The 15,003-nt window shown below is 34.8% G+C and overlaps 2 protein-coding genes across 4 annotated transcripts in view; both read right to left on the bottom strand.

Annotated features, from left to right (window-relative positions):
• LOC137631422 (uncharacterized) overlaps positions 1-14,045 on the bottom strand; it is an 80,281-nt gene extending 66,236 nt beyond the window's left edge. The window contains exons 1-2 of the mRNA XM_068363187.1: positions 14,021-14,045; positions 13,627-13,823 (exon numbers count right to left, since the gene is read on the bottom strand). Coding sequence (XP_068219288.1) covers positions 13,627-13,823; positions 14,021-14,045 — 222 coding nt within the window. The remainder of the gene's footprint in view (positions 1-13,626; positions 13,824-14,020) is intronic.
• LOC137631224 (uncharacterized) overlaps positions 5,566-15,003 on the bottom strand; it is a 1,049,210-nt gene continuing 1,039,772 nt past the window's right edge. For all 3 annotated transcript variants that reach the window (XM_068362989.1, XM_068362990.1, XM_068362991.1), the window contains 2 exons: positions 11,416-15,003; positions 5,566-11,383 (listed from right to left, as the gene is read on the bottom strand). The exon at positions 11,416-15,003 is cut by the window's right edge and continues 744 nt beyond it. The gene's annotated coding sequence lies outside the window, so the exon portion shown is untranslated. The remainder of the gene's footprint in view (positions 11,384-11,415) is intronic.

The following is a 15,003-nucleotide window of genomic DNA, read 5'->3' as shown; positions in this document are numbered from 1 at the left end:
AAAGAAAACTAATTGGTTGTATCTGAAACATAAATCTTGATAATAATACATCTAAGATTCATCCCATTTACATATTTTTTTTCCTATTTACTTAACCAACCAGCAAAGTATAACTTGAAGGAAACGGGTGCTACAATGACATATGACTTTTATTTTCAAGAATTAAATAGTTAAATCAACACATACTGTAACATAAGGAACCAACTTCACTAGTGATTTTAATCAAATTATTGTTCGATCATGTAATACTTTTAAATAGTTCTCAACTTCTTAAGCAACTGAAGATAATGATATTGAATCACATAGGAGTCAAGTAAGAGAACTTTCCACAATGTTGAATGACATAGAGATGATAACTTAGGCTATTGTATCCCACTCAGCAAACCAGGTCAACAGCTAAAGGACGGATGTATGAAGTATTGGCTTTTAGTTACCATTTATTTCAAGCTGGCCCACTCATTCAAATAGAAAAATAGCCCTTGCACGACTAGTATTTGTATAACAAAGTGACCAATAGAATTATTCTAATAAAATTACGAATAAGTTTGAGCAAAGAAAAATCTACCTACTTTCACTAAACCTTTGCAAAACAGGCTTTAACCAGATATAAAAAATCTTACATAGTAAAATTCTGCTTTGAACACTTTTGTGCTCTCTCTCTTTCTCTTTCAATGGGTAATTCACAGCAACTTAATACTTATACATTTTGTTTATACAATATAGTAAAGCATTGCCCAATGGTAGCAAATTTTATCAGAATTCATTGTTGGAAACTGACATTAATCATATGGTTCACTTTCTGCACTTATGACTAGCTGACAGGGTAAAGGATCTGTACTCTTGTTCTAGGCCAAGTCTAAACTGAATACATGACCGCTCTTAACTCCCACCCGTAGTCCCCCCCAAAGGAAGGAAATATACCTAACTTATAAATTATGACAAGTGGAGGACAGAGGTTCCTACAAAATGATACCAGAAAGAAAAATAAATACGGATATGTAAACATCTCATTAGTACTACAGTTTTGCAACCATGTGGAGATTTGGACAAAGCATAAAGCACAGCAAGAAATGAAATGTAATAAAAATGAGCATACTTGAATCTGGAAAATGATTCAATTAAGGGGCTAAAAGGGAAGAAAATCCAAATCTCAAAGCTGGTGATTTAATACCACTCCTACTACTGTGGCTCCAATGATCACGAATGCTTATGGTGTATACGCAACTTGTGCCATCTTACACAGACACTTTTCTTGCACTTCCTAACTTCTTTCACCAATGCCAGAGCCTTCTCTGGATCCCCTGTCTCCAGAGGCTTTGGCCTTGGCTAATTTTCTCCCAATCATTTGTGTTGCAGAGTAGGGGTAGCACAATGAGATGAAATGAACTGCTCAAAATAAAGGGGATGGTGACTATGTAAATAAACAAATGGATTTTTGAAGCATAGCAGAGAAGAAAAAGTTTAAGAATTAATGTCTAAGCTGCATTACCACACCCTGAAGAACTTGTAGATGATGTAGCAGTTAAAAAACTTGCGACACTTAGACTGTAGTAACTGGGAAACAACTTAAGATATAAGAATACAAGCAACAATAGCACAACACCTCAATCACATTGAGTGATTCAAAGTGTGTAGTGCAATTCTTCAATATTCTTTTGAGAAATCCTACAGGAATTTGAGATAAAACACTCTGGTATGAACGTAAGTGCATTATCTAACAATATGCAGCAGGCAGAATGAGAGAGGTGCTATAACAATTGCAGTGTTTTTAATATCAACTGTGCATAGTTCATTTTTTAAAATTAGCTTATTGATATCAAATATATCCTTGGCAAATTCTGGCTTATTTCTCTCTTGTTTGGAGATACTGTGTTATTCAGTCAATAATTTTTGTACATATCAGCAATTGTTTCAGGTCAATTGGAGATCAAGCTGGTCTTGTGCCAGCACAAGCCCTTGCTCCCCTGAGCACTCAACAGATCAAGTTTGACCTTAGTAAAACTTCCTTTCTATTTTGGAACTTCCCTTAATTCTTGAAAAAACAAGTGGAACAAGAACATCAATACTATTCATGTCTAGCAAGAATTGCCATAACTGTCCCTACTTTAATCACGATCAGCACCAATGCCGATTCCTGTTACAAACTCACAATGCAAGTTAGCCTTAAACAAATCAATGTCTATTGTCGAGAAGCTAGTCATCAGAAGCCAGGCAATCAATCTTGACAGAGGTAGGAAGAATTTATATAAAAAAGCTGTCAACAATTGACCTCACCAGACTCAAGACATTCACAAGGAGTTCGCTCTGCATGCAAACTTTACAGAGCTAATACTGGACAAGGTGTTTTGAATTTCATGAATGGAGGACCTAAAAATGATGTGAACACATACACAGCTAATAGTTAAGTAACAGTACAAACTCTTGCAATCACAATTTGTTTTTGGAAGAGCTAAACGAAATCTACCTGGAAACTAGAATCTGCACTAGTGGATAAAGGATCCAAGTATTAACATAAGGTTTCAGTTAGCATGTTTCACCCTCTAGTGTGAGCATTAATGTCACAATGAGCCTGAGAACCAAGACAGTGAATGACCAAGCGTACGTATGTCAAATGTTGGAATGTATAAAGGATTATTGAATGGCTCATGGGATAAGACAGTTAGATCAAGGAACCAACAAAAAATCTAAATATTGAGACTATATTTCTGATCTGAGCCTTGGAAAAGAGAATTAGATAAGACCTCTATATGTCCTTCCGCTTCTTCATCACATGCCTTTTCCTCCTTGGAAGCGAGTGGCATCTCAGGGATAAATTCTCTCGGTCCTTAGTAGTCTCTCATGTCCTTAATCTTGGCCTAAGCTAACACTAGTACTCAGTCAAAGCTGGATCAACTGGTGGAGGGCAGCAGGTAAGGACCAATCCATGGACTTTGGATGTGAGCCCAGTACTCTACCACTTGCGATATACTGTACCTTGAACATTAACCCCCAACTAAATCGTTAAGGTTTTTAAGTCTTAGTAGTGTAAAATAAAATAAATACTTTCTTACTCACAGAGACATCATTATAAAAATTTTGAAAGAACTAATCTGCAACAAAGAAACAGAGCAGCTGTGCAAGGGAAGTCTGGAATCAAGATAGCCAGTTTCTGATGTTGAGTTTCTTTAATGCTACATAAACCAAATATACAAATGAAAAAAGGAATAGAGGGAGGGAGCAGAATGAGATGAGAGATGCAACACTTAGTTACTTGCCTCTTCGATTTCTATGAACTAAACTGAATTTGATTGTACGTGAGAAATATAATAGAATTACCAAATATTTATTTTTCACTGCCCTTTCATGTTGCATGCATTATACTCATTTTTAAAATAGGTAAAACAGAGGAGAAAGATTTTAGAGCTCTAGTAAAAATATTAGAAGCCTACCTCCTATCTGCAGAAGGCCTACCTAACTTTTCGAGTACTGTGTCATTAAAATATCGTGCAACTTGGGAATGTCTCGCATTCCTGTGGAGTCCCGAATCTGACCAGTTATAAAATGTAGGAAGTGAACTCTTGGGAGAAGAGAGGAGGGGTGGAATGGGAGGGGCACTATATGATGAGGTCAGTGTTACAGATCTTGGCAGTATCTGGAAGAGAAGCGATACAATATTACCAAGAAGGGCTTTGAACAAACATAGCTTAATGGGAAACTTGGTTGAGATTAAAGGAAAAGTCTTTCAGAAATTTTGTTTTAAATCAAGTGAGATGAGTCTATTATAATTCAGGCAAAACTGGTCTATCACAGAAAACTATTTTGAATTACAGCACAATAAACCAATCTTTTGTCAGTTATCTATTTTAATCAAAATGAAAGAGGCCTATTACAACACACTGTTCTATATTAGACAAAACCCGTCTATTAAATCAAAATGTTTCAAATCAGGTGAAACCAATTTATTCTTAATTTCAGCAACCCATTTTAAATTGTATGAAGCAAATCAGTCACAGCAACTTGAATGAAATCAGTCTATGGTAAATTTACCTTTTTGCATATAACCTTTCAAAGAACAAAGACTTCACCCTCAAATTTTTTTTTTCATAAATACAATTCACATGAACTTGGACCAGACATTTCTATCATAATTCACTCTTGCTGGGAGAAGAAAACCCTTATGGATAAAAAAGGTAAGGAATCAACATTTTTACAAAACTATGGACTCTAGTGACAGCTTTTGGCAAAGTTCAAAATTTGAGGTAATTTTTCTTTCATCAGCATTGAATACCTGGCTTTGTTATTGCGTTTAACAAAATAGCTCTTGTAAAACAACTGAACATATTTTAAAGTTTGTTACCGAACCTCATCCCATTTTCTGTAAATTAACTGGAAAAAAACAAAGTACTGTACAGTATATTACATTCAAGAAGCAATTGTGTAATAATGAGATGTTTTTCCTAATTCTGATGCCCACAGGTATGAGAAAATTACATACATGAAGTTAATTCTCTTGGGTGCACCAGGAAATCTATGTGCTTCAGATGCTATTCAGTAATTGTTATGGCAGTGGTTAGTGGTGGGTTAGAAGGTCAGTCTATAGGGAATTCCTAGCTGTAACCATTTCCTTGACAATCAATATGAAAAACTAATGGAATGTTAATGCATTAAATGAGAAACTACACCATGAAAATACCATGACGATTTTGGGCAAGGCAATAGAAGAAATTTATCGGCATCATAAATTAGGTTTATAAAAGATTTTCGAAACTTGTCTCTTGGAAACGAAAATGTAAACTGTTATCAACAATGCAAAAATGCACTTATCCAAGTTGAAGAGTAAAATCTATAAAAAAATAAACACTACAATAAATCACAAATGTATAAGGGTCTTACAGCGCTCTACAAATCAACCTATCAATATAAATAAACTTTGATTTGGAAAGAAGAAAATACAGTTCATCTAAATGTTCTATGCAATCTAAGGAAATAACCTATTCACAAGCTGCCAAGCTTGAAATGAAGGCAGGATTCTAAATTGTGGAAGTGCCTGGCATGACACCAGCATTAGAGGTCACCAACGGGAAAGGAAATCCTGTTCACGAATCTTCCTTTGCTCGTCAATTCTGGTACTTCACATGAAGGAGTTACAGGTCAGTGTTTCAGATTATTAAGGAAGGACATTTTAAAACTAGTTGCAGTCACAGGACTGAAAGAAAATCCTATGTAACAGAGTAATGATCTGATCAGGTATTGAACTGTTGCCTAAGAATCATTTAGCTTTGGATAGAGAACTTTCCATTACCAGATGGTTTTCAACTAATAATGTAAGTATTCCTCACATTTTAGTATAGGAATGATTGTACTTATCACAAGGGATCAATATTAACTCAGCCAAGTAATGGGACATTGAACATAAAATGTGATAAATCTCCTATTGACAAGTAGTGTTCTTCAGGCATTATCATTCACCAATCTGGCAGCATAATGACCAGAAATCCAAGTACGAGAGCTTGGTTGCTCACCAAATGAAAAATCCTTTTGACTAGAGAAACATTTTGGAAGGATGATGAAATCATAGGAAACAGCATATTTCAAAAAATAATTATTTTCTTCAAGTTTTTCACAAACCAATTTCACTTTACATAAATAATGAGACACTTTCCTGCCAGAATGGTGTCTTAATTACTCCATTATCAAGACAGTTCATGAGCTATACAGTATTCTTTCATTATCACCTTAACAATGCTTCCTTTACATGTCACAAATCAGTTAAGAAGAATTTTCCTTCACCATGACTACAAAACTAAAAGCAACATACTGATATAAAAATATCGAATATTTCCATACATACAAACAGTGGTGCCAGTATAGGGCCAAAAAATAGCGGTGACAGGAGCTATTTTCTGTTCAGCTTGCTTTAAATTCAGGATTTCACAACTCTACAATATTCCTTGCAAATATGTTATAACGTCTAATCACAGCTCATACCAAGTCACAATCGTGCTTACCTAACCCTTTTGATGCCTAGAAACATTTCCTAGGGAACACAATTTGAAAATTTACTTTTTTTGAAAATGTTCAAGTGTAATTCATTCTAAAATCAAACATGAATTTGCATTTCAAAAACAAAACAGAAAATATTTCAGCACTGTCATATAAGCAACAACAGGGTTAAATGATACAAGAGCATTACACTAAAAGTGACGAGTCTCATCAACATTTTCATTGGTATACACTGCATAAGGTTATTTGTTGCTAAGTCTGGCAACACTGAAAACCTTCCATGAGGGAATGAGCAGTGCTTAATAGCAGGAACAAATTAAACTTTTACCTTGTTTTAACAATATCCAATTCTAGGGAAAAACCTTAACCCTCAGCCATCACAGATGGAATTTAAAATTACAGCTTATATCAAGACTCTTGATTCATCATAAAGACCCAGTATTCAACTATCAAAAATGGGTTGCAAAAGTTACTCTAATAAGAATTCTAAATATTATGACAGTTAAGTACACAAGAATGCTATTTTGGCATATGCTAAGCATTCTGTGGTCATTAGCTATTTGCTACTATTCAAGCACCACTGTATGATATTTCACTGTACAAAACAAAATGTTACTGAACAAAAGAAGCATCGTTTTATGGCATTTTGTAAAGCAGTACAAAATAGAGAAAAAGTATTTTCTCCTGAAGGCCAAAATAAATAGGAAATCACTTGTCCACCTATCTCAGGAAAATAAATCTAGTTTTGTCAATATGTGCTATAGTCCTATGGGTAATAATGGGTAAATATCACACACTGATATTTATAAAGGATCATCACCACCATCTTATAATCCATCTTCAAAGCACAAAGTAACACGGTAAGTGTGAATGTTCAGATACTAACATATGATTGTAAAAGGCAGCCATTGCTCAGATGATTCATTCAAATATGAGAAACTAACTTGATTATGAAGATTCAACAGCTTTGCATGAATTGAAACCAGTCAAGCATAGTCTATTTTAGCTATACACATGGCCATCAATGCAGTCCTTTCATTAATTTCAGCAAAGAGAATGACTTCCACTGTGAAGAGCACTCTTGCATTATTAGCAGTTCGTAATAAAGAACCAAGATATACACAGCTAAAAATCAGCGTATGTACATGTGAAGGAAGAATGAATCAAAGCGAGAAGTCTTCTGTGCTCTATCCTTGGAAAATACCTTAAATAAATATGAACAAAAGTTGACAACTGTAAGACTAGATCTCTTGTAATAAATGAGATGGCAAAGCAATACTATCGGTGACTCATTTCAGTGTTCAAAGAACTAGCTGTCAGGTAACCTAACCCAAAAATCAAGATTACTAGAAGAAAAGCATGTACCGTAGACCTTGAATGAAATATATATATATATATATATATATATATATATATATATATATATATATATATATATATATATATATATATATATATATATATATATATATATATAAATAATCACTCAATAACAAACATCCCATCCATAACTTTCATAATTTGTGGTATGGGAGGGAGAAACCTAGAATGACAAACGACAAAATTTCCGATCATCTATCTCAGATTCATTTTAAGTTTTCAGTCCACATGGTTCAAGCACAGTACAGTACTATAATATAACTTTGTATTAAGAGTTTATCTTTTAATTTTATCTAACATCAGTATTATGTTAATTTCCTCAATGAACTGCTGGTTCATTTCTTTTATATACTGGACTATAAAAACTTTTTGATCTACCATCAGTATAGTGTTGTATAATTATTGAATCCACGCTCAACTGCAGTACAGAATACCCTTCAGGTCTCATTTTGTGATGTATCTATCCTAAGATTGCAAACTTTAAAAGCAGAGTAAAGTTTTAGAGAAAATTACATTGATTTCCATCATCCTTATCTGTTACTTTTACAATATTGTATTCTTATTAATGTCCCATCCCTGTTGAAGCTCATCATCATCTCCTCCTACGCCTACTGACGCAAAGGGCCTTTGTTAAAGCTCAGGCCTTCTCAATCTTTCATTCAGAAATAGATTACACAGTATTCAAAAGTCAACAGAATAGTTCCCAAATATTTGACTTCAGTTCTAACCAAGTTCTTTCTATAATAGGATAGGTAATGGAGTGTGTTTTCCAAATTATTCATCATATAGCTCTTTATTTTCTCTAGTGAAAAATGAACTGAATCTACCCTTACCCATAGTGCAATCTTAGGGATTCTACTTTTCCTTTCTTGTCAAAATTCACATTTCATATTGTACAATACATACATATACCAAGGCACTTCCCCAAATTTTGGTGGGTAGCCGGCATCAAACAAATGAAAAAAAGGGGACCTTTCCTCTCTACGTTCCTCCCAGATTGACAAGGGACTCAACAGAGTTTGGCTGGTACTGAATAAAAAAGTTTAGTAAAATTTCTAATAAAAAAAGAATCTACTTCATATGTTGTCCTTTAAGAGTTTGTCTAATGACTGTCTCGCACTGTGGCATAACAACTAACATTTACTATCAAATCATTCACAGCCTTAGGGAAGGAGAGGATGAATGATAGCTTGAAAAATGCTCTATTTACCCACAGCTCTTTGATGACTTGGTTTCCTTTATAATATCACCCATGTTTTAATGAAGTTTAAACATAATTATATACAGTGATGACATCACTTTGAATGTGGCTGGTTGTGTTTGACCCACAATATGGAAGTCCGTGTACCCAATTCTCATCAAAACTGCTTCATACACAGATGTTATTGAGGGTATCATTACTGTATGCACAATACTGTGCTTCAAGTGTATGGTGGAAGCTATGTAGTCCATTCATGAGTTTTATAATTTCGTCGGCGCCCACTCGTGTCCGAGTATTGGGTTCTGTCGTTAGCCATCAGCCTCCTATCTGTGGGGTGGGTGCTTATGTCTGATGTGGCTGTTAAGTCCTAGTCTGTGGTGGAAGAGTCGCGGACAGTGTTCACAAGGGAGGGAAGGTGGTGGGCGGGGCTGTTCTAATCGCTCTCTGCTTCAAATTTATAATTTAGATCAGCTAAAAAATAAAAATGGGCCAAAATCAACAGCTAGAAAAAAAAATTGGCCATAATCATTGCTCATTTTCAGAATGGTTGATAAGATTCAGTTGGTGACCTTTAATGCATATATTTTTACTTTTCAAAGAAGAGATTTTCTATCATCACAGTCAACAAAAATGGGTTGTCATAAATTGCAGGGGTTTTCTAGCTATCATGAATACCAAACAAATGGAGCCCTTGGGCTTTTAGCATTTTGCTTTTCCACCTAGGGTTGTAGCTTGGCTAGTAATAATAACAAATGTATTTAAGCAAGTTACACCAAAAAAGGTAAAATGAGCAGATATTTCTGCGAGGAGTCACCATAAAAAGAAACTCTCATTTCCAGAGCAGCTACCTTTCACTTGCTTTTCCATATCCCAAGAAGAGTAATGCTTTATCACTGATAGGCATCCACAGTTTGAGAGCTATTCATGTTTCCCAGTTTCTGCACAACAGATTATAAATTATATATTTTTGCTCTTATCCTCATCATTAATGTTCTTTTTGTTGACCTTTCTTTTGACTGGGTTAGCTGCGAAATGAGTTCTCACCACTCTCTTTGGTCTTGTGCAAGTTTGGCTTGAATTCCGAAAATGAAACAACACGATTATTGTCAATCACATCTCGACCAATAATGTTTTCCGTGTCCTTCGAGTTATTTTGCAAGAGGAAACGTACATGTGCGTTGGAAAAATCCTGTGTACGGATGTAGTTTATAAAATGCAAAAGACAGTGAAACCAGACATACATTTTTGCTTCATATTATTTGGTTAACATCCCTGGGTGAAGATTTACGTATACTTGGAATGTTTTAAATCAAACTTATTAGATGAAATTCAATCATTATCATCAATACCCTTATGTTCTGCATATCAATTATGTCCTAAGAGAGAAATGTTCACCTGGTAAATCAAGGATGAATCAACTGAATACTGTAATGATAATAGTACAGTATCATGGATTGATAGAGTACATATTGAGAAAATAATTTCAGTTTTGCATAATGAAGAAACGAAAATGACTAAATATTAAATTAAAAAAACTATATACAGTATACCAATTTTGAGAAGATCTCTTAAGCCATTGCTGATTGCCAAGCAATTATAATTTCCAATAGCCAAAAGAAGTTAATAAATACAATGATGAAGAATACAAACCAAAATACTTCGAGTTATCCATGCAATGAACAAAGATAGCTATAAACAAGATGATGCCGTACAGTATAGTACTGTACTACCGTAAGAAGACATAGTATAGAAGACATAGTACTGAATATTCAAAGATAAAAGGCTTTGATGTTAAGCACCCTGAATGGAAAGCAAGAAAAGATGATATTGGTTATCTGTCTTGTTACAAAGAGAAATTTAAGTGATTAAGGACAGATTTGACAGATAGAAAAATTGAGGAAAAACTGTTTGTACAGTACATTACAGCATCGTAGATGGCAATGCTATGAAACCCTGTACAACTAATCCTAATTGAATTAAAATACCCTGGAGTAGTACAATCCAAAATGTTGTTTTACTTATCAATCAAAATTGGATAAAACGCCAGACGAATTGAGGAAGTTAAAACCGGTACCTAAAAATGCGGTATTCAAATGACTGAAATTTTGTAAATTGCTATAATTAAATCAAAACTTAAAAGGTTACAGTCTCCTACAAGACTTTAAAACCACTAGTGGGAGAATAGGCAAATATAAAGCAATATGGTAAAAAGACTATGGTGCCAATTTATGCTGATTTCATCACCCAATATCTTAAAAGTTTGTTTCTAATAATGGTGTGTCACAGGTTTTCTAATATCAGTACTTGGACTATGATAAAAAAAAAGTTTAACCACTATCAATGTATCCTTCTTATGATAAACATCTACAGTAACTGAATGGAAATATACATTGCAATTATTTTTCTACACTGTTGAAGCCGAGAGGAAAGACCGAGAGGTACGTACGGAGTACCACATGAATAAGCAGGACTTTGCAATGGGTCATATTTCACAATATAGAGAAGAATGTAATTAGATTACCTGTAATGCTACATCCAATGTGACTTTGCCATCAATTAATTGGGTGACCCTGAGGGGAGACTAGCTAGCCTTTGAATGCTTAATAACAACAACATATATAAATGAAAAAAAAAAAAAAAAATATGTGGTTATCCCAAAGACACAAGAGCACAAGTAAAGGATTCTATAATACATTATCACTAGAGGTAGTTCATCCTTCCTTGAATGCTGAGATCCCAAATCTATACTGTAGTGAAATCAATTCATTTTAAGCTGATATAATCCATCCTATCTTTATGGGAGGGATCCTAAGGATACACCTATCTTTATGGGAGGGATCCTAAGGATACACCTATCTTTATGGGAGGGTAAGGGAATTGTACCCACAATGAGGTGGCACTGTTATATCCAGTTTAAAGGTAAGCACAGCATGGGGGTTACAACTTAGGACTGTTAAATACCAACCCAGCACTATACCACTGTACTGTACTTCAGGATAGACCTTTTGTTTCCTTTTCTGCAGATACTACAAAAGGGTTGGAACAACTCAAATATATATATATATATATATATATATATATATATATATATATATATATATATATATATATATATATATATATATATATATATATATATATATGCATGTGTAATTGTTTCCTGTGAATATAGTCTTGACAGAAACAATCAAATTGACAGGATTCAGTTATTTTAAGTTCGTGACATGTTGATGAGATTCTGTAGAAAGATATATATGGCATATCTTTTATCATAATCTATGAAAAAAATCAAAATGTTTTGCTTTCTATAAAACATGGATTTGAACATTCAAATGAAATATGGCAACCAATCACTATCTTGACCAATATCTTTCAGTAATTAAGTACATTATAATTTAATCATCTGAATTGTCTTTATAAAATAACAGTATACCCTGAAATCTAATACTAATGAAATATATATCTAGTAAAAAATATAGGTGAAAGTATAACAAAATACAGCATCAGTAAGGATAACTGCCCCTCATGGTAATATTACATACAAAACACAATACAGTACAGTAACTGAAGAAAGAAAAAGGCCAGATTTCCAGCATCTTATAGAAAACTACGACAGCATTTTATGGTAAAATATTGGAAAAAAATTATGTAAACTCTATACATGAAATAAAATTTTTAAAATAAGTGAAAATTACTTGGTAAATAAAAAGAATTGTAAAATACAATTATTATGTGATACTTAACATTGATTTGACACGAACTCATCCAAACGAACTGGTAGTGTAACAAACCAAATAACCAATGATAAACTAATTGATAAACCTGAGATGGATTTTTAAACCTTATCCGTGTTATTTTCATCAGTTACTTTCAACTTGTATTTTCCACTGCACTGCCTTGGAAGCTCATAGCATAAATTATTCCCTCATAAAATACCTATAGCACCATGAAGAAGTCTCACATAAAAAGGTAAAAATATGACATTCTCTACATTTGACCTGGGCTCAAATGCACACATTCCAAACATCCAATGCCATGCGGGGGACTCACTTCCTTAGTCAACATCACAGATTCTCTAGTGCTTATTGACAGTTTGTGACAGAACAGTTGTCATCGACAACACCTTGATTTAGAACTGCATACAGTTTCCTCATTCTTTACAGTTTTAAATGCTTTTTATTTCCAGTACCTTGATGATTAAATTTTCCTTCATATTACTATTTTCCTAAACACTTCTTTGTTTGTGAAGAAATTTTAAGACCTCTTATAACCTCAGTTCCATACTTTACATCAGTAAACTATAAGTAGGTTAGTTTTCGAGAAAAAAATAATGACTGACAGGTGGAAAATAATAAAGTCATGGCAAAAACAGAATGCACAAGTAAAACTTTAGGTAGATGGTTAATGAGAAAGAGTGAATGACAATGCTTACTAAATAATAGTTTTTTCAAAACATGGAAATCAAGGTCTTTCTGATTCAACATTTTGAGTAGTACTGCACAGACTTCTGTTAAGTGAAACAGAGGTTGAAAAAAAATGGTTTGCTTTAGAGTACAAATTCTTACATTTGCTTGAATATAAGTTCTAATATTTATTTACAAAAGAATAATTTGATTAATTGACGTACATGACTAAGAAACCAGGTACTTCACAGTTGGGTATCTTTAATCAGTATCTCAAAGCCTGTAAAATATTATAGAATTTAGTAATATATCTTAATCATACCAATTTCACAATAAAAATGGTGTAAAGTCTATCATTACTTCAAATCCTAATAATTTCAGATGACTGCTACAAGTAATGAACAGAATGATTAAGAATGGAGTGATGAATACAAAAACCAGATTTGGTCAGAATGATTAAAGAAAAAATAAAAACAGTTGGTAAAAAAGCATGTGGATGATTTACATCCCAAGAAAAGAGCGACAAAACTGAAGGAGTTATATTTTAATCCATGAGCAGCGTGGCTGGGCTCACTGTACTTAAGGATTTGAACAGTTTACCACAGTTTCATTTTTTAACAATTGCCAATCACACTGCACTCTCAGCCCATACATACATACCATGTCTGATGCATTCTTGCAAAATGACTGCTTAGCAGCTAGGGTGGAAGGATTATCACCTGCCAACATGGCAGAACAATAAGTTACAGGAAGTCTTACAAAACCTAAAATATACCTGGCAGTGGAATAACAGTGAGTGTTACCTACAATACTATACTCCACATGGGGACCAGCCAAGCCTGGAGATATGCACACACCTGTAATATGAGTTCATGTGAAAAAATTATGTATTCCTGTGTGTGTGGGTGTGTGTGTATGTGTGTGTGAGTGTGCACTTTTTAAAAGGCAAGGTTGATAGTGGGTGAAGGGTACTCGTGTCAATTGTCTCAAACTGTTGGATTCAATGGCGAGTGATTCCACCTCCGAGGCCCATGACACACCTTCCCCATCACACCTTCATTGACCAGTTTTGCTCCCATCCAGTCACAGGGAACCTACTAAGTTTAATCATTACACAATATGAAATCACAATTTTTATATATTTATAATTAAGGAGTAATAAAAAGCTATATTTTGCAGTGTTCCCTGAGTCTCTGGTCTGCCTCACTTATCATCATCTACAGGATGCCCAGCCACACTCCCTCAGCCATCGCCACCGCCCTGCACCACACTCCATCACTTGTCTAATGAGATATAGAAAGTGACATAGAGAAAGAGAAAGAGAGGGAGAGAGGGAGAGAGGGAGAGAGAAGAGAAAGAGGGAGAGAAGAGAAAGAAAGATAGAGATAGAGAGAGAAAAAAAGTGAGAGAGAAAGATAGAGAGAGAAGGCCTATCACATATGGGACTTGGCCCTGGAAATGCTGCTGCACCACTCAACAATACACTGTATGGACCACACCAGCTGTCAGCAGAGCACAATTTCTATTCAACAAAAGAGAGGAAAATTCTGTCCTGCTGCTCAGCCAATGTGGCACTGGTCCTTGGGACCCCAGGCACTGGTGAATCCTTCATCATCATCATCATCCACCACCACGAGAGCGGCTGGTCCCAACTGCTATGGTCCTTGCATGCATCGGCCCCATTCGGCAGGTCCAGAATGCATGCTTCCTGCCTCTTACATGCACCAGTCTCATCTGGCGAAGGAGATTCCTGGTGCATGCTGCTTGCCTCTCTTGTATGTACAGGAAATGTATCACAGCAGACATTATCTGACCATCATGACACAACCCTGTACGCATACATGCTGGCAGCTGACAATGCACAGGTGAAAGCCTGAGCATTGGCCCAATATTACTGAGCACCAAGACACCTGCTGGCTTTAGCACTGTATCATGTGTCACTTATCACATCCCAGGGGATATAACAACTTTCATTACAACAAGTATATCTTAAGTGATATAAAGTATGTTTGAAAGACTAAGTAAACGCCTTGGTGG

This window comes from Palaemon carinicauda, chromosome 39 (genome assembly GCF_036898095.1).
Source record: "Palaemon carinicauda isolate YSFRI2023 chromosome 39, ASM3689809v2, whole genome shotgun sequence".
NCBI classification, from domain to species: Eukaryota; Metazoa; Arthropoda; class Malacostraca; order Decapoda; family Palaemonidae; genus Palaemon; species Palaemon carinicauda.
This window is presented reverse-complemented; position numbering and strand designations above follow the sequence as displayed.